At 48.2% G+C, this 19,694-nt stretch overlaps 1 protein-coding gene across 2 annotated transcripts in view; it reads left to right on the top strand.

Annotated features, from left to right (window-relative positions):
- The window catches only part of LOC140386679 (cytochrome P450 2D17-like), an 82,873-nt gene that overhangs the window by 21,122 nt on the left and 42,057 nt on the right, over positions 1–19,694 (top strand). For both annotated transcript variants that reach the window (XM_072469229.1, XM_072469228.1), the window contains exon 4: positions 15,293–15,453. In XM_072469229.1, the coding sequence (XP_072325330.1) occupies positions 15,293–15,453 (161 nt within the window). The remainder of the gene's footprint in view (positions 1–15,292; positions 15,454–19,694) is intronic.

Raw genomic sequence — 19,694 nt, 5'->3', positions numbered from 1 at the left:
TCCCTCCCCCCCCCCCTTCACAAGACATCCCCCCCTCCCCCCCCCCCCCCTGTGTTGCTGTTGCTGCTGACCGACCTTCATCTAACGCTCCGCGAGATAATCTAGGAACGGTTGCCACCGCCTGTAGAACCCCTGCGCAGACCCTCTCAAGGCAAACTTTATCCTCTCCAGCTTAATGAACCCAGCCATGTCATTTATCCAGGCCTCCACGCTGGGGGGCTTCGCCTCCTTCCACATTAGCAAGATCCTTCAGGGCTTGAGGTTCATAAGGAGGAGGTGTTAGCAATTCTGGAAAGTGTGAAAATAGATAAGTCCCCTGGGCCGGATGGGATTTATCCTCGGATTCTCTGGAAAGCAAGGGAGGAGATTGCTGAGCCTTTGGCTTTGATCTTTAAGTCATCTTTGTCTACAGGAATAGTGCCAGAAGACTGGAGGATAGCAAATGTTGTCCCCTTGTTCAAGAAGGAGAGTAGAGACAACCCCGGTAACTATAGACCAGTGAGCTTTACTTCTGTTGTGGGCAAAATCTTGGAAAGGTTTATAAGAGATAGGATGTATAATCATCTGGAAAGGAATAATTTGATTAGAGATAGTCAACACGGTTTTGTGAAGGGTGCTTGTGGTGCTCAACTGCATACGAGGGAAGAAAGAAGAAGGGAAGAACAATAGTGATAGTAAAAAGGCTCAATAGTTAGGGGCACAGACAGGCATTTCTGTGGTTGTAGCCGTGACTACAGGATGGTACGTTGCCTCCTGATGCCAGGTTCAGGATGCCACTGAATGGCTGCAGGGCATTCTTCTGGCGGTGGGAGAACAGCAAGTGGTCATGGTCCACATTGATACCAATCACTTAAGTAGGAAGGATGATGTTGTCCTGCAATCTTAATTTAGGGAGCTAGGTAGAAAATTAGCAAGCAGACTTCAAATGTAATAATTTCTGGATTATTTCCAATGCCACTTGCAGGACAGTACAGAAATAGGATGATAAGGTGGATTAACACATGGCTGGAAGGAAGTTGCGGGAGAGAGGACCTTAGATTATTGGGAGTGGCTCTGGGGAAGAGGGCACTTGTACAAGTCGGGTGGTTTGCACCTGAACAGTGCTGATGCGGGGCTGATTTCCTTCCAGGGTGTTTTGCTAGTTCTTTTGGGAGGAATTTAAACTAACTCAGCAGAGGTGTGGGAATCAAGAGGGAATTTAGAGAGGAATACCAGGGTGCACAAAATACTGGGAGAGACAGGTCGTGCCAGTGTAGAGAATAGTAAATTAATAGGCGGTGTTGGAGAAAGTAATGACTTCTAAATTAGGGTTACCGTGTGTGAATGCATGAGCTATAGGGTGAGATCTACCAGTCGTGTTGTTTCCAAAAAGCAGTGCAGTCCGACACAACCCGACTGGTAGATGCCGGGAAATCCCACTTCCGGGATCTACCTGGCTCGCCACGCCTCTAGGGATTTCGTGAGACATTGCGATGTGAATCCCACCCAAATATTGAGTGGAAACTCTTTAGATCAAATAGTTTGGATGGGGTGGTGTTTGTGCAGTGTGTCCAGGAAGCTTTTCTAACACAGTATGTAGATTGTCCAACCAGAGGAGGGGCAATATTGGATTTAGTACTGGGTAATGAACCAGGGCAAGTGATAGATTTGTTAGTGGGGGAGCATTTTGGAGATAGTGACCACAATTCTGTGACTTTCACTTTAGTAATGGAGAGGGATAGGTACGTGCAACAGGGCAAGGTTTACAATTGGGGGAAGGGTAAATACGATGTTGTCAGACAAGAATTGAAGTGCATAAGTTGGGAACATAGGCTGGCAGGGAAGGACACAAGTGAAATGTGGAACTTGTTCAAGGAACAGGTGCTACGTGTCCTTGATATGTATGTCCCTGTCAGGCAGGGAAGAGATGGTCGAGTGAGGGAACCATGGTTGACAAGAGAGGTTGAATGTCTTGTTAAGAGGAAAAAGGTGACTTATGTAAGGCTGAGGAAACAAGGTTCAGACAGGGCATTGGAGGGATACAAGATAGCCAGGAGGGAACTGAAGAAAGGGATTAGGAGAGCTAAGAGAGGGCATGAACAATCTTTGGCGGGTAGGATCAAGGAAAACCCCAAGGCCTTTTACACATATGTGAGAAATATGAGAATGACTAGAGCGAGGGTAGGTCCGATCAAGGACAGTAGCGGGAGATTGTGTATTGAGTCTGAAGAGATAGGCGAGGTCTTGAATGAGTACTTTTCTTCTGTATTTACAAATGAGAGGGGCGATATTGTTGGAGAGGACAGTGTGAAACAGATTGGTAAGCTCGAGGAAATACTTGTTAGGAAGGAAGATGTGTTGGGCATTTTGAAAAACTTGAGGATAGACAAGTCCCCCGGGCCTGACGGGATATATCCAAGGATTCTATGGGAAGCAAGAGATGAAATTCCAGAGCCGTTGGCAATTATCTTTTCGTCCTCACTGTCAACAGGGGTGGTACCAGGGGATTGGAGAGTGGCGAATGTCGTGCCCCTGTTCAAAAAAGGAACTAGGGATAACCCTGGGAATTACAGGCCAGTTAGTCTTACTTCGGTGGTAGGCAAAGTAATGGAAAGGGTACTGAAGGATAGGATTTCTGAGCATCTGGAAAGACACTGCTTGATTAGGGATAGTCAGCACGGATTTGTGAGGGGTAGGTCTTGCCTTACAAATCTTATTGAATTCTTTGAGGAGGTGACCAAGCATGTGGATGAAGGTAAAGCAGTGGATGTAGTGTACATGGATTTTAGTAAGGCATTTGATAAAGTTCCCCATGGTAGGCTTCTGCACAAAGTAAGGAGGCATGGGGTAGTGGGAAATTTGGCCAGTTGGATAACGAACTGGCTAACCGATAGAAGTCAGAGAGTGGTGGTGGATGGCAAATATTCAGCCTGGATCCCAGTTACCAGTGGTGTACCGCAGGGATCAGTTCTGGGTCCTCTGCTGTTTGTGATTTTCATTAATGACTTGGATGAGGGAGTTGAAGGGTGGGTCAGTAAATTTGCAGACGATACGAAGATTGGTGGAGTTGTGGATAGTAAGGAGGGCTGTTGTCGGCTGCAAAGAGACATAGATAGGATGCAGAGCTGGGCTGAGAAGTGGCAGATGGAGTTTAACCCTGAAAAGTGTGAGGTTGTCCATTTTGGAAGGACAAATATGAATGCGGAATACAGGGTTAACGGTAGAGTTCTTGGCATTGTGGAGGAGCAGAGAGACCTTGGGGTCTATGTTCATACATCTTTGAAAGTTGCCACTCAAGTGGATAGAGCTGTGAAGAAGGCCTATGGTGTGCTCGCGTTCATTAACAGAGGGATTGAATTTAAGAGCCGTGAGGTGATGATGCAGCTGTACAAAACTTTGGTAAGGCCACATTTGGAGTACTGTGTACAGTTCTGGTCGCCTCATTTTAGGAAGGATGTGGAAGCTCTGGAAAAGGTGCAAAGAAGATTTACCAGGATGTTGCCTGGAATGGAGAGTAGGTCTTACGAGGAAAGGTTGAGGGTGCTAGGCCTTTTCTCATTAGAGCGGAGAAGGATGAGGGGCGACTTGATAGAGGTTTATAAGATGATCAGGAGAATAGATAGAGTAGACAGTCAGATACTTTTTCCCCAGGTGGAACACACCATTACAAGGGGACATAAATTTAAGGTGAAAGGTGGAAGATATAGGAGGGATATCAGAGGTAGGTTCTTTACCCAGAGAGTAGTGGGGGCATGGAATGCACTGCCTGTGGAAGTAGTTGAGTCGGAAACATTAGTGACCTTCAAGCAGCTGTTGGATAGGTACATGGATTACGGGAAAATGATATAGTGTAGATTTATTTGTTCTTAAGGGCAGCACGGTAGCATTGTGGATAGCACAATTGCTTCACAGATCCATGGTCCCAGGTTCGATTTCGGCCTGGGTCATTGTCTGTGCGGAGTCTGCACGTTCTCCCCGTGTCTGCGTGGGTTTCCTCCGGGTGCTCCGGTTTCCTCCCACAGTCCAAAGATGTGCGGGTTAGGTGAATTGGCCAATGATAAATTGCCCTTAATGTCCAAATTGCCCTTGGTGTTGGGTGGAGGTGTTGAGTTTGGGTAGGGTGCTCTTTCCAAGAGCTGGTGCAGACTCAGGGGGCCGAATGGCCTCCTTCTGCACTGTAGATTCAATGATAATCTATGATTAATCTAGGACAAAGGTTCGGCACAACATCGTGGGCCGAAGGGCCTGTTCTGTGCTGTATTTTCTATGTTCTATGTTCATTGTGGGCAGGATAGCTTTCAGGCAAATCTACATATTAGGGTGAAACAGCTAGTCTCATTCTAATATGTGTACCTGAGATAGAACCAAGGCATGGGATCTAACCGCCTCACTTTGGAGACCTTAGGCGAGCGCCGTTCAGTACTGATCCTTACAAACAGGGAGCAGACGGAACTCGTGGGGTTCCCCAGGCAATTGGAAGCCCCCTGCTGCTTTCCCTCTGGGAAGGGTGGCACACTGGCAATGCTGGTGCGATCCAGGTATCCTGACACTGCTAGCCTGGCAGTGCCACCTGGGTTCCAGCTTGGCACTACCAAGACACCCAGGTGGCACTGCCAGCTGGCAAGGCACATCCAGGCTGGCACTGCAAAGGTGCGACGCTAGCATTTTCCAAGCGGTGTGCATTGGGTCAGGGTGCACAGCACGGGTACAGGGGTGACTGAGGACCCCATCCTATGTGGGTTGGGACTTGGCGGGGGGGGGGGGGGGGGGGGGGCTGGTCTGGGGATCACGTCGGTTGCTCGAGAGATTGGGCAGCCATTTAAAAATGGTGTTCCCATCTCTCCCTGTACCGAGGAGTTCCAGTGAGCGGTACTCCTCAGTGCATGGAACGGGGCTAAGTGTGGCCTTAGCTGTGCATTCCCCGCTGAGGCCACTGATCTACCCGAATGAGCGTTAGATAGCGGGGTCTTTCTCAGCGCTCCGAGTGCCAGGAAACACCTGGCTAATCATCCATTCGGAGAGATCACATCCATAGTAAATAATAAATAAGATTGGGGAGTTATAGGCGCAGATTGTCACATGGAAGTATGATTTTGTGGAGACAACAGAGACCTGGCTGAAGGAATGGCAAGACTGGGTGTTAAATATTCCTGGCTACAAGGTGTTCATAACAGATAGGAAGGGAAGGAAAGGAGGAGGAGTGCCTGTAACGGTTGCATTGCGATGCTGGAGAAAGAGGATGTCCCAGAGGATTCAAGGGCAGAATCAATTTGGCTACAGCCAAGGAACAAGGAGCAAAATTCTCCATCCCGCCCCGCCACATATCTGCCCCGACCCGCCGGCGGGATGCTCCGTTACACCGGCCGGTCAATGGGGTTTCCCATTGTGGGGCAGCCCCACGCCGTCGGGAAACCCCCGGGCGCCGGCAAAACGGAGACTCCCGCCGGCGGAGAATGACGCCCAAGATGCAATTACATTGCCCGGTGTAGTCTATAGTTCATCAACTAGTTGTAAGGATGGAGAAGAAAAAATCTACAGGGAAATTACAGAGAGATGTTAACATTATTGAATAGTTATAATGGGGAACATTCGTTCGTGGAATGTATACTGGGACAGTGGAAGGAGTGGAGAGGGGCAACAGCTCCGAGTTTGTGTTCTGGAAAATTTTCTATTGCTTTGTGTCCAGTCCAACAAGATAGGATGCACTGTCGGACCTGGTTCTTGGAAATGTGGTGGGCTAAGTAGCTCAAGTATCATTCGATCATTCAGTCATTCAAAGACAGTGAACATTGTACTCTAAGGTTTAGGATGATAATAGAAAAGTAGAATAGACAATCCAGAGTAAGAATAATTAAATGGTGAGATGTGGATTTCAATGGGCCAAAAAAAGATCTGGGATAAATAGACTGGAACATAAGGTTGGCGGGAAAAACTGTAGCTGAATAATGAACTGCCTTCATAAAATACATGGTTCAGGTACAGTCAAGGTGCACTCCCTCAAAAGGGAAAGATAGGGCAAATAAATCCAGAGCTCCCTGGATAAAAAGGAAGTAGAAATTAATATAGAAGAAAAAATATGCTTCTGACAGGTACCAGATGGGAAACACAGTTGAGAGCCAAGAGGAAAACCATAGGTTCAGAGAGGAGGTGAAAAGGCATATTAGAGAAGCAAAGAGGGATTGCGAGAAAATACTGCCAGCCAACGCAAAGGGGAATCCAAAAATCTTCTATCGGCATATAAATTGTTAAAGGGTGGTGAAAAAAAGTAAGGCCAATTAGGGAACTTAAGGGAATTTACACATGGAGGCAGGGTGCATGGCTGAGGTGTTAAATGAATACTTTACATCTGTCTTTATTCGGGATAGAATTAATAGTCACGTGGAAAAACATGGGATGATTAGGAAGATCCAGAACTTGGCGTGCAGGGGAAAATGTCAAAGTTTGCGGATGACATAAGACTTGGAAGTATTGTAAAACAGGAAGAGATCAGTTTAGAACTTCAAAAGGACATAGACAAGTTGTTGGAATGGGCAGAAAGGTGGCAGATGCAGTTCAATGTAGAGAAATGTGAGGTGTATTTTGGCAGGAAGAACATTGAGTGACAATATAATGTAAGGGATACAATTCTGAAGATGGTGCAGGAGCAAAGGGACCTGGGTTCATAGATCACTGAAGGTAGCTGGACAGGTGGAGAAAGCATACATATTCTGGAATGTATTAATGGGGATATAGAATACAAGAGCAAGGAGGTTATACTGCGTCCTCACCAGCCTACACGATGACACACTCCTCAAAGGGAATGAGGATCGTGATGTTGGAATTTAACCGTCTCCCAAGTCGGAATGGTGAGGTTGATGAAACTGTGGCTGGAGCGGGCCAGAGGACATTGCGGTGGACCCTCAACAACGTCCATCAGCCGCTCCAGGGGATGTAGCTGAATTTGGGCGCAGCAGTCTTCTTTGGTTCCTGGGTCACCTCCTTGCTGTGCATCAGTCCTGCTGTGCACGGCTGTGTTTTAAATTTGGAGACTGAGGCAAGGTGGTAGAGAGGTCACGGCATGATGGGCAAATCGCAGGCGGCCCTCTCTGAGTGGATGATACGGCTTGAAGCCCTGCCATTGGGGTTGGCGGGAAACTACCGTTTTTCACTCCCACCATGGCACTTTAGTGTGAAAATTGGAAAATTCCACATAAAGAGGTTTGTAAAGGAAATCCAGAGTTCAGGGCCACGGCAGCTGAAGAGAAGACCACCAATGGTGGGGCAAGTATAGTGAAGGGGTGCATAAGAGATCATAGTTTGCGAAAGACAGAGGCATCAAGGGGTATGGTGAGAGAGTGTGTGTGTGGTACTGTGATAGAGGAACAGTCATGGTCATATTGAATGATGGGGCCAGCTCTAAGGACCAAATGGCCTCCTCCTGTTCCGACTTTCAATGTTACAATGTTTTAGTGCTTGGGGGAGATTTTGCAGATAGAGGGCTGAGGCCAAGAAGGGATTCAAACACTGCTATTACATTTTTAAAAATTAATTTGCGGTTTGTGGGCATCACTGGCTCAGCAAACATTTGTAATCTTTCCATAATTGCCCTTGTGAAGGTTGTGATCAGCTGTCTTCTTGAACCACTGCAGTCCCTGAAGTGTAGGTACACCCACGGTACTGTTAGAGAGGGAATTCCTGGATTTTGACCCAATGATAGTGAAGGATTGGCGATGTAGTTCCAAGTCAGGATGGTGAGGGACTTGGAGGGGGCCCTTCAATGGCGATGTTCCCAGATATCTGCTCGATGATAGTAGTCGTGGGTTTGGAAGGTGCTGCCGAAGGCACCTTGGTGATTTCCCACAGTGCATCTTGCAGATGGTACAGCCGGCGATAAATGTGCATCGGTGGTGGAAGGATTGAACCAATCAAGTGGGTTGATTTGGCTTGGTTGTTGTTGAGCTTCTTGAGTGTTGTAGGAATGAATGAATGAATGAAATGAAAATGAATGAAAATCGCTTATTGTCACAAGTAGGCTTCAAATGAAGTTACTGTGAAAAGCCCCTAGTCGCCACATTCCGGCGCCTGTTCGGGGAGGCTGGTACGGGAGCTGCTCACATCCAGACAAGAGGGGAGTATTCCATCACACTCCTGACTCATGCCTTGTCGATGATGGACAAGTTTGTGAGGGGTCAGGAGGTGAGCTATTTGCCAAAAGATTCTTAGTCTTTGACCTGCATTTGTAGCCATAACATTTATATGGTCAGTTCAGTTCAGTTTCTCGTCAATGGTAAGTTGACGTGTTGGTGGTCTGGGATCCAATGTAGGTCAAAGAGCACAGAGGGGAGAGGTGAGTTGCACTTGGTGTGCAGTAGGATATGCACAGCAGAGTTTGTGTGTGCTGAAATGAATAGATGGTGAATAAAGGAAAATCAGCCAGGACAGTATTCCAAAACTCCGTGGACATGGGAAAGGTTCCAGTGGATTAGTAAAATGCTAATGTAATGCCCTTTTCCGAAATGGGAGGGAGGCAGAATGTGGGAAATTACAGACCAGATAGTTTAACACCTGAGCCGGGATTCTCCCTTCTGGGGTCTAAGTCCCCCCGCCAGAGGGAGAACCGGTGCCAAACACGCTGGTGTCAACAGCCCCCGAAAGTGCGGAATTCTCCGCACTGTCGGGGGATAGGTGGACACCAGAGGGGTTAGCGCCACTCCAGCTGGCGCCGAAGGGACTGCGTGGGTTCGCTCATGCGCCAAAGGCATGACCTCGTGCATACGCGGAACCGCCAGCGTGTTTTGGCACATGCTCGTCTCCGCGCCGGCCATGGCGGAGCCCAAAGGGGCCGTCGCGGAAGGAAGGAGTGACCCCACGGCACAGGCCCGCCTGCAGATGGGTGGCCATCGATCGCAGGCCAGTCCACCGTGGACCCCCCCCCCCCCCCCCGCACCCCCCACCCCGAGGACCGTCCCAGCCGACTTACCGACCAGATCCCGCCGTGTGGGACCATGCTTAACCAATGCCGGCAGGACTGGCCAAAAACGGGTGGCCGCTCGGCCAACTGGGGCCCGGAGAATTGCCGGGGGGGCCGCTGCCAACGGTCCCCCACCGGTGTGGCGTGAACCCCGCCGCCGCCCGAAAAACGGCGCCGGAAAATTTGTTGGAGAATTGTTGGAATCAATTATCAAGAACACAATATCAGGACATTTGGAAAGTTATCCATCAGAGTCAGCATGGTTTTGTGAAGGGCAAATCATGTTTGACTAACTTGCTAAAGTTCTTTGAAGATGTAACAAGCAAAGTGGATAATGGGGATGTAGTAGATCTGGACTTCCGGAAGGCGTTTGATAAGGTGTCGCACAGAAGATTGATTCATAAGGTAAGATCACATGGGATTAGGGGTAATTTGTTACCTTAGATAGATAGAAGGCTGGCTAACGGACAGAATACAGATAGTCAGGATAAATGGGTATTTTTCTGAATGGCAAGATGTAACTAGTGGGGTGCCACCGGGTTAGGTCCTTGGGCCCCAGCTATTTACAATCTATATTAGTGACTTGGATACACGGATAGAAGGTTCTATAGCCAAATTTGTCGATGACACAAAAATAAGCGGGACAGCAAGTTTCAATGAGGAAATAAGAACTTTACAAATGGATATAGATAGGTTAGGAGAGTGGGCCAAAATGTGGAAGATGGAGTTTTCCTCATATGGATAACTATGAGGTCATGCATTCTGGCTGAAAAAATGGAAAGGCAACTTATTGGGAGAGACTTCGGGGGCTCCGATGCAGAGGGATCTGGGTATCCTTGTGCAAGAGTCACAGAAAATGAGCAAGCAGGTGCAGCAGATAATAAGGAAAGCAAATAGAATGTTGGCATTTATAGCAAAAGGAATTGAGTATAAAGGTAAGGAAGTGTTGTTACAATTATACAAGATATTGGTGATCAGTTTTGATCCCCTTATTTGAGGAATGATGTTGTGGCATTGGAGGCAGTTTAGAGGAGGTTCACGAGATTGATTCCAGAGATGAGGGGCTTTGTCGTATGAGGAGAGATTGAACAGTTTAGGCCTACAGTCTCTAGAGTTTAGAAGAATGAGAGGAGATCTAATTGAGGTATACAAGATGCTAAAAGGTATGGACAAAGTAGACATGTAGCTGATGCTTCCTCTCATGGGGCATTCTAATATGAGAGGTCATAATCTCAGAATAAGAGAAAGCCAGTTTAAAATGATTTGAGGGAAATCTACTTCTCCCAAAGGGTTGTGAATGGGTTGAATTTGCTACCCAAGAGTGCAGTGGATGCCAGCACAGTGAGTAAATTTAAGGGGGAGTTAGACAGATTTTTAATTTGTAATGGGTTGAAGGGTTATGGACAATGGGCAGGATGGTGAAGCTGAGGCTAGGATGGGATCAGCCATGATCCCATTGTGGTGAACCACTGTAATAGGAGATGTAAGGTAGGACCTGCACTACAGGTTCGCCGGTAGCTCCTGCTGGCTGGCTCCGCCCAGGGAGAACTGTATAAATATGCATGACCTCCAGTGCCCTGCCATTTCGCCAGCTGCAGCAGGAGGCCTCGCATCTGACTGTAATAAAGCCACAGTTGTACCCAACTTTAGTCTTTGTGCAATTGATCGTGCATCAATTTATTACAGTCAGATTTTCCACAGAATGGATATCCAAATTAAGACCGATCGCCAGCAGCTCGATCCTCACACGCCCGATGCCAGGAAAGACTTTACTCACTGGCTAGCATGTTTTGAGTCCTACATCAACGCGGCGGACCCCGCGCCAACAGAGGTTCAGAAGATAAACGTCCTGTACTCCAGACTGAGCTCCAGTGTGTTCCCGTTGATCCAAGACTCCACGAATTACACAAAAGAGATGGAACTCCTCAAAGAACACTACACACAGAAGGCGAACACGCTCTTCGCTAGGCATGTACTTGCCACCCGCTCACAACTACTTGGTGAGTCCATCGAAGACTTCTGGTGGGCCCTAATTCCACTCGACCGGGACTGGGACTGTCAGTTCGTCATGGCCGCCGAACATGCGAATCTCCTCATGCGCGATGCTTTCATGACGGGGATTGCGTTGAACCACATCCGAGAACGATTGCTGGAAGGGGCCACGCTCGAACTGGCGGAGACGAAAACTTTGGCGCTATCCCGTAACGTACAATCGTATCTCTCCCGCCACGCTGCCCACCCTTCTACCCCTTCCTACCCCTCCTGGACCCCGCCGACGACCACCTCAGCCAGGGCCCTGCCTTCGCAATACGCCTGCGCCGCACGCCGATCCGCGCACCCCGGGGGTCCCCGCTGCTACTTCTGCGGTCAGCAGAAGCACCCCCGCCAATACTGCCCGGCCCGCACTGCAGTTTGTAAAGCCTGCAGTAAAAAGGGCCACTTCGCGGCGGCTGTGTGCCAGGCCCGCGCAGGCGCTGCAATCGCGCCTGCTATCGCCCCCTCCCCCTCGCCAGACGCACAATGGGAGCCGCCATCTTCTCCTCCCGGGTCCATGTGCGACCAATGGGCGCCGCCATCTTGTCCCGACCTCACAATGTGCGCACCTAGGGCGCCGCCATCTTGTCCCGACCCTGCAATGTGCGCACCATGGGCGCCGCCATCTCGTTCCCCACAGGGTCCCCGGACATCTCGACATCGGAACCGCACCCGCTCGCCACCCGAAGCATCCGATGGCTACCCGCTGCTCGCTTCGATGACGCTGGACCGATCTCGCCCACACAACCTGGCCACCGCGTCGACGACTGTTAAAATCAACGGCCACACGACCTCGTGCCTGCTGGACTCCGGGAGCACCGAAAGCTTCGTTCACCCAGATACGGTAAGGCGCTGCTCCCTCACGGTCCACCCGGCCAATCAAAGGATCTCCCTAGCCTCCGGATCCCACTCCGTCCTGATCCGAGGCTTTTGTACAGTCACCCTCACGGTCCAGGGCATAGAATTTAGTAACTTCCGCCTCTATGTCCTTCCTAATCTCTGCGCTGCACTCCTGTTGGGCCTGGACTTCCAGTGCAACCTCCAGAGCCTCACCCTCAAATTCAGCGGGCCCTTACCCCCCTTTACCGTTTGGGGCCTCACGACCCTCAAGGTCGATCCCCCCTCCCTTTTTGCAAATCTAACTGCGGATTGCAAGCTCATTGCCCCTAGGAGCAGACGGTACAGCACCCAGGACACGACCTTTATCAGGTCCGAAGTCCAGCGGCTGCTTAAGGAGTGTATTATCGAGGCCAGCAACAGCCCCTGGAGAGCCCAAGTAGTAGTGGTTAAAACTGGGGAGAAACACAGGATGGTCATGGACTACAGCCAGACCATCAATCGGTACACGCAGCTCGACGCGTACCCCCTCCCACGCATATCTGATATGGTCAATCAGATTGCGCAGTACCGGGTCTTCTCAACAATTGACCTGAAATCCGCCTACCACCAGCTGCCCATCCGGAAGTCGGACCGGCCATACACTGCCTTCGAGGCGGACGGTCGCCTCTACTACTTCCTTAAGGGCCCCTTTCGGTGTCACAAATGGGGTGTCGGTCTTCCAAAGAGAGACGGACCGAATGGTCGACCAGTACGGTTTGCGGGCCACCTTTCCGTACTTAGATAATGTCACCATCTGCGGCCATGACCAGCAGAACCACGATGCCAACCTCGATAAATTCCTCCGTACTGCCACCCTTCTCAACCTGACCTACAACAAAGAGAAGTGTGTGTTCAGCACGACCAGGTTAGCCATTCTCGGCTATGTAGTCCAAAATGGTCTTCTCGGGCCCGACCCCGAGCACATGCGCCCCCTCATGGAACTTCCCCTCCCCCACTGCCCCAAGGCCCTCAAACGCTGCCTGGGGTTCTTTTCCTACTATGCTCAGTGGGTCCCAAACTATGCGGACAAGGCCCGCCCACTCATTCAGTCCACCCAATTCTCCCTTGCAGCCGACGCACAACATGTTTTCGCCCGCATCAGAGCAGACATCGCCAAGGCCGGGATGCGCGCAGTGGACGAGTCAAAGCCTTTCCAAGTAGAAAGCGACACTTCAGACGTCGCCCTTGCCGCCACTCTAAACCAGGCAGGCAGACCCGTGGCATTCTTTTCCCGCACCCTTCATGCCTCTGAACTTCGACACTCATCCGTCAAGAAGGAGGCTCAAGCTATCGTTGAGCTGTGCGGCATTGAAGGCATTACCTGGCCGGTAAGAGATTCATTCTCCTTACGGACCAACGGTCGGTAGCCTTCATGTTCAATAACACACAGCAGGGCAAAATCAAAAATGATAAAATCTTGCAGTGGAGAATCGAGCTCTCCAGCTATAATAACGAGATCTTGTATCGCCCTGGTAAACTCAACGAGCCCCCAGACGCCCTCTCCCGAGGTACATGTTCCAGCGCACAAGTGGACCATTTCCGGGCCTTTGTCGCCTGGGGGTCACCCGATTGTACCATCTGGTCAAAGCTCGCAATCTGCCCTATTCCGTCGAGGAAGTAAGGACAGTCACCAGGGACTGCCAGGTCTGTGCGGAGTGCAAGCCGCACTTCTACCGGCCAGACCGTGCGCGTCTGGTGAAGGCTTCCCACCCCTTTGAACGCCTCAGCGTGGATTTCAAAGGGCCCCTCCTCTCCACCGACCATAACACGTACATTTTCAGTGTGGTCGATGAGTACTCCAGATTCCCCTTCGCCATCCCATGCCCCGATATGATGTCTGCCACCGTTATCAAGGCCCTCAGCACCATCTTCGCTCTGTTCGGTTTCCCCACCTACATCCACAGTGACAGGGGATCCTCATTCATGAGCGATGAGCTGTGTCAGTTCCTGCTCAGCAGGGGTATAGTCTCCAGCAGAACGACCAGCTACAACCCCCGGGGAAACGGGCAAGTAGAACGGGAGAATTGGACGGTTTGGAGGGCCGTCCAGCTGGCCCTATGGTCCAGGAGCCTCCCAGCCTCTTGCTGGCAGGAGGTCCTCCCTGACGCTCTGCACTCCATCCGGTCACTATTGTGCACCGCCACTAATAACACACCCCATGAACGTGTTTCTACTTTCCCCAGGAAGTCCACATCCGGTGTGCCGCTCACGACTTGGCTCGCTGCTCCAGGACCGGTCCTTCTCCGGAGGCACGTCCGGCTCCCCAAGGCAGACCCCTTGGTGGACAGGGTCCACCTGCTCCACGCCAACCCTCAATATGCCTACGTTGAGTTCCCCGGCGGCCGCCAAGATACTGTCTCACTCAGGGACCTGGCACCGTCAGGTTCCACCCCAACACACCCCCCCACCAATGTGCCCCCCCCCACCGCGCCGCCAATATTGACCCCACCAGACCACCCCCCCCATCCCCTTTTCCACACAAGAGGACAAAGAGGACTTCTGCACGCTCCCGGAGTTCCCCGATGACTGGCCAGCATCAGCGCCACCTCCACCAGCGCCAGCACCGACTTCGCCGCCACCGTTACGCCAATCCCAACAAAGCACCAAAGCACTGGACCGGCTGAACCTTTGACGGACTCCGGACTGTCAACATGGACTTTTCTTTCCCTACCACTGAACATAATTCCACTAATTGTATATAGTTTCACGTCACCCCCGCCGGACTCATTTTTAACAGGGGTGAATGTGGTGATCCACTGTAATAGATGTAAGGTAGGACCTGCACTACAGGTTCGCCGGTAGCTCCTGCCGGCTGGCTCCGCCCACGGAGAACTGTATAAATATGCATGACCTCCCGTGCCCTGCCATTTCGCCAGCTGCAGCAGGAGGCCTCGCATCTGACTGTAATAAAGCCACAGTTGTACCCAACTTTAGTCTTTGTGCAATTGATCGTGCATCACACATTTCTGGTGTTAGGCTCAGGAGGCTAAATTGTCTACACCCGCTCTTAGGTCATGTGCTCTAGTTAGGAGATACTCTTGCTGATTTTGCATTCCAGCTCTTGGTCTGTAACATTGTAGGTAGCAGATGAAGAACATATCAGCCATGATAGAATGGCGGAGCAGACTCGAATGGCCTAATGGCTTAATTGTGCTCCTATATGTTATGAACTTATGAACAGGAGAGTTTACACAGCTGAGACTCTGGTTTGCGGTGATAATCGGCGTTCTGCATTGACTGGAGACCAAGATTCCGGGTTCCCAAAAAGGGGAAGCATTGGCCCCAGATTTGAACAGATCAGAATGGAGGGATTTAAATGTGGAATGAGCAGCCAACCTTCAGTCAGCTGCTAAATCCGTCACGAAAATCTGTTCATGTAAGTTTCAAAATGTCTATTATTACCAGGGTCATCTCTTAGAAAAATATTATAATTCATTATCTTTTATACAGGACTTCCTTTTGATCCAAATTTCATTCTAACCTGTGCAACTTCGAATATTATCTGTTCAACTGTCTTTGGAGAACGTTTTGAATATAAAGATAAAAAATTCCTCGCTCTTTTACACATGCTTGATGAAAGCTTTGTATTGGAAGCTACATTTTGGGGTCAGGTAAGACAGATTCATTGGATAATTAATAAATGTGGGTTTTATAGGGTTCTGAACATCAGTGCCAATCTCAAATGATTCAAAGATAAAGTTGGGTTACATTTGTCAATGATAGGAGGGAAAGGTTTGATGAAACATTGTCATTACCTGGATTGAAGGTGATGAACGATCTTGCCTAACTCAATAAAATTGCTTGTGATTACATTTCCTATGTCCTCACCTGACTTTATTCTCACAGTTTTTCATCAGTACCTCAACCCTACCATCCTCTCGCTCAGGCTTCTTACTGCTCCCAGATACCTTGATCATCTTTCGTTACCTCAGCAAAGTGACCAAGATGTGAGCATTGACAGAATATCATGGATTTTCCTGGTTGAGAATTGCCTTGGCATTTTTGCTGGTTCCATTACACATCATTTAGGATTGTAGCCCTGGGAATCATTGGTGGTTCAATTGGATCTAAACGCAATGTAGATGAGAGTGTGTTAGAGAACACTGGTGAGGTTGTATGGAGAACAGTCAAAGTAATTGGATACTTTGAAGGAAGTCTCACCAATGATACAGCTCCTGCAATTGGCAAATGCACAGCTTTTCCTTCAGACTTTACCATCACCATCCATGGCTATGTCCTATCCACCGGCCGGGTGGACTGTTAATACTATGTTAATCATATTGTTGGGGCACACAGGTAAAGGACATTGTTTAATTCAGTACTTTGAGCACATATAATAAAGGACATCCTCTATGATAGCAGTCTTCCTCGAGCGGTGAGAGCCACAGGAGAGGGTGTGCATCATCACGCCCAGGAATTATATTTTAGTTTGATTAGCTAAGTTTCCTTTGAAGTTATGGGTCCAGGCAGCAGGTGGTCGAAGGGGTTATCCAGCCTGTCCCTTCAACACGGCAATGTTCACAGCCGGGTGGCCCTGGTGAGGGAGCACTCCGTATTCACTGGTACGCTTGAGGCCTTCTGTGACCAGCAGGCATTGTAGGGGCTGGGATGAACCATCACCCCCGGAAATAATATTTTGGTTTAATTTTTGTTTTATTTTCAGGGGCAGCCCCCCCCCCTCTTATTTTCTGATTTTTGTTTATTGATTTTTTTCTTATAAATAGGGAATAATTAGTTTAATTAGCTCAGATCCTTTAAAAATTTCCTTTTTGTTACAGTATCCCTTTGAGGGGCTGCCACCCCATTAATTTGTTTATTTTTTAATATTCATCCCTGACTCTTTGCTCATTGACCAACATTGATTGCTGCTCTGGCAAGGCCTCCATTTTAAAATTTTCACCTTGGTTTTCTCATTACTTTAATGGTCTTTGACCTCCCTATAATGCTCTCCCAATTCTGACCTCTTGCTGTGTCTCAGCTGCCTGGTCCCTTAGCTCAGAAATTCCCTCCTAAACTTCTCCGCCTCTCTATCCTCCATATAGACATTTGATGCTTTTTAAATAATTCATTCGTGGGATATGGGTATCACTGCTTTTAATCTGGGTGGCTTGCTATGTGATTTAAGTGTCAACCACACCGTATTTTATCAGCAATTATCATATTGAATGATAGAACCAGGTCGATGGGCTGAATGTTTCTATGTTCCCATTGCTGGACCGTGGAGTCACATGTAGGCCAGACCAGGTAAGGACAGCAGGTTTCCTTCTCTTAGGGACATTGGTGAACCAGATGGGTTCTTACAACAATCAGCAATGGTTTAACGGCCATCATTGGACTTTTAATTCCAGATTTTGACTGAATTCAAATTTCACCATCTGTGGATTTGAACCAGGGACCTGTCCAGCGACAATACACCATTGCTCCTTCCTGGCCCTATCTTCATGCTATTTTGTTCTGAGGGAGCATGAAGCTCTCAGGGAGAGCTGGCATGCATTTGTGAAGGGAAGGTCATGCCTGACAAATCTCATTGAATTTTTTGAACAGATGACCAAGGTAGTGGTTCGGGGAATATCTATGGATGAGTATTCACCTGGACTTCCAAAAGACATTTGACAAAGTTCCATTTAAGAGAGTATTAACTAAGGTGGCAGCCCACGGAGATGAGGGTAAATTATTGATATGGTTGGGAAATTGGTTGAGTGGCAGGCGACAGAGAGTGGGGATAATGGGTAAATACTCTAATTTGCAGGTTGCGACTAGCGGTGTACCACAGGGATCTAAGTTGGGGCCTCAATTATTCACATTATTCATTGACAGCTTGGATGATGGCATAGAAAGTCACATATCCAAATTTGCTGATGATACAAAGGTTAGGCGGCATTGTAGATAGTCTAGATGATAGCACAAAATTGCAAGGAGATATTGACAGACTAGGTGAAGGGGTACAATTGTGACAGATGGAATTCAATGTAAACAAGTGTGAGGTTATACATTTTTGACCAAAAAGGTGCAGAGCAGAGTACTTTCTGAATAGGAAGAGGTTAAGTACAGTGGATGTCCAAAGAGACTTGGGGGTTCAGGTACATAGATCTTTAAAATGCCCCAAACAAGTACAGAAAATAATCAAAAAGGTTAATGGAATGCTAGCCTTTATTTCTGAAGGATTGGAGTATAAAGACACAGAAGTAATGCTGCAGCTATACAAAACCCTGGTTAGACCCCACTTGGAGCACAGTGAGCAGTTCTGGGCAGCACACCTTAGGAAGTATATTTTGGCCTTGGAGGGCGTGCAATGTAATTTTACAAAAATGATACCTGGACTAAAGGGGTACGAGGGGACATTACACAAAACCTTGTGAAAACTTACTTTGCAGCAGCAGAGGCCAGTGTTGGGCTGGCTAGTTTAACTGCTGTGCCAACTGGTTGAAAGAGATAAAGGAAGTGTTCACTCCTGCTCCATCAAACTGAGGGATTAAATGGCCAAACTTCAATGTCTCAGCCCTGAAGCCTGAGCTCGGGGTATCTTCAAGGGACTCAGTGAAATCCCTCGGCCCCCTTTTGTGAAATTAAAACTCCCTTTTCTTTTCTCTTTCCCTTTCTAGGAATTATCCCTCTTCTCTCCATTTCCTTTCCTGCTTCTCTCTCTGTTTACCTTTCCTGAAATTCTCACTCTTTCCCTCTGTTATTCCAATTCCAATTACCGCCACTTCCATCTTAATTTCGCTGCCGCTAATTGATCCGTTTCGGTGCTTTCAATTTTCACCTCTAGATATTTGGTCACTCTTTTTAAAATTCTGCACTCTCTAGCTTTTGGGCAAAATTCTAGAAATGTGTGCTTTTTAACTCTGCAAGAGGCAGGCATTTTAAATCCTCAAAAGTAACTTCCCTCTCTTCTAGAATGGCACTGGCATTAAATGTGGACATTTTTTCCACGTTGGGATTTATAGGCCCCAAAAAACCCTTTGAAGTTTTGGATTGCTTTGAAGGAACAATTTACTATCCCCACTCTAATTAAAGACACTGTGACATTCACAGATCTCAGAAGAAAGAAAGGTTAGAGTCCGAATAACAGATAAAAGTATATACAATTACGTCCTTTGTTTGCCCTTGAAGCTTAGTTTAGTAGGCCACAAAAGAATCCGAACCAAGTTGGTCAAAAGAAAACTTGGTTTGTTGCAAAGCAATTATATTTACCATATAAATCAGATCCCAGCCGGATCTGCTCTGTTGCTTCCATGCCTGGCCGATTTTATACAGATCTTCAATCATGAATATCCTTGGGCTCCCCATCCCCCCAGTGGGGGATCTCATATTCTGTGAGACTCATGGTGAGACTGATTACTCCAATCACCTAAGTCTCATGCGGCTTAATACACATAGATTGTTGAACATTGTGGCCATTTGCAGTTAGCTTTTTCCTTTAAAATATTGGAGTTGAATTGAAGTTTAGGTAACTGCACTTAGTTGGAGTCAAGATTAGCTTCTGAGAGAGAGTGAAAGAGATTCCTTACTGCCTCGTCTAGTACTTTTTTCCAGATGACTTTGATGACTTCTCTCCGTTTCTGGCTTGGCAAAACCAGTTCTAAAACCTTCTGTCTGGACATTCCATTAATGAATTTGATCATCATGTCTTGCAGTCACTGTCATAGCGCAAGTTTGATCTTTTATCTCTGAAACCTTTAACACATTTCAATATAGTAGAAACTAACAGAAGATGGGGCTACTTTGTCCCCCACACAGGGTTTTGTGTATCTGGTTAGTTAGCAGCGCCATTATCTTCAAGAATTACCATTATTAAAGTCCAGAGCTTTGCATTTCAAGGGTTTGTTTTGAAGTGGACCTTGACAAATCC

The sequence above is a fragment of the Scyliorhinus torazame genome, chromosome 12 (genome assembly GCF_047496885.1).
Source record: "Scyliorhinus torazame isolate Kashiwa2021f chromosome 12, sScyTor2.1, whole genome shotgun sequence".
NCBI lineage: Eukaryota > Metazoa > Chordata > Chondrichthyes > Carcharhiniformes > Scyliorhinidae > Scyliorhinus > Scyliorhinus torazame.
The sequence above is the reverse complement of the archived record's forward strand: the minus strand, read 5'-3'. Positions and strand labels throughout refer to the sequence as shown.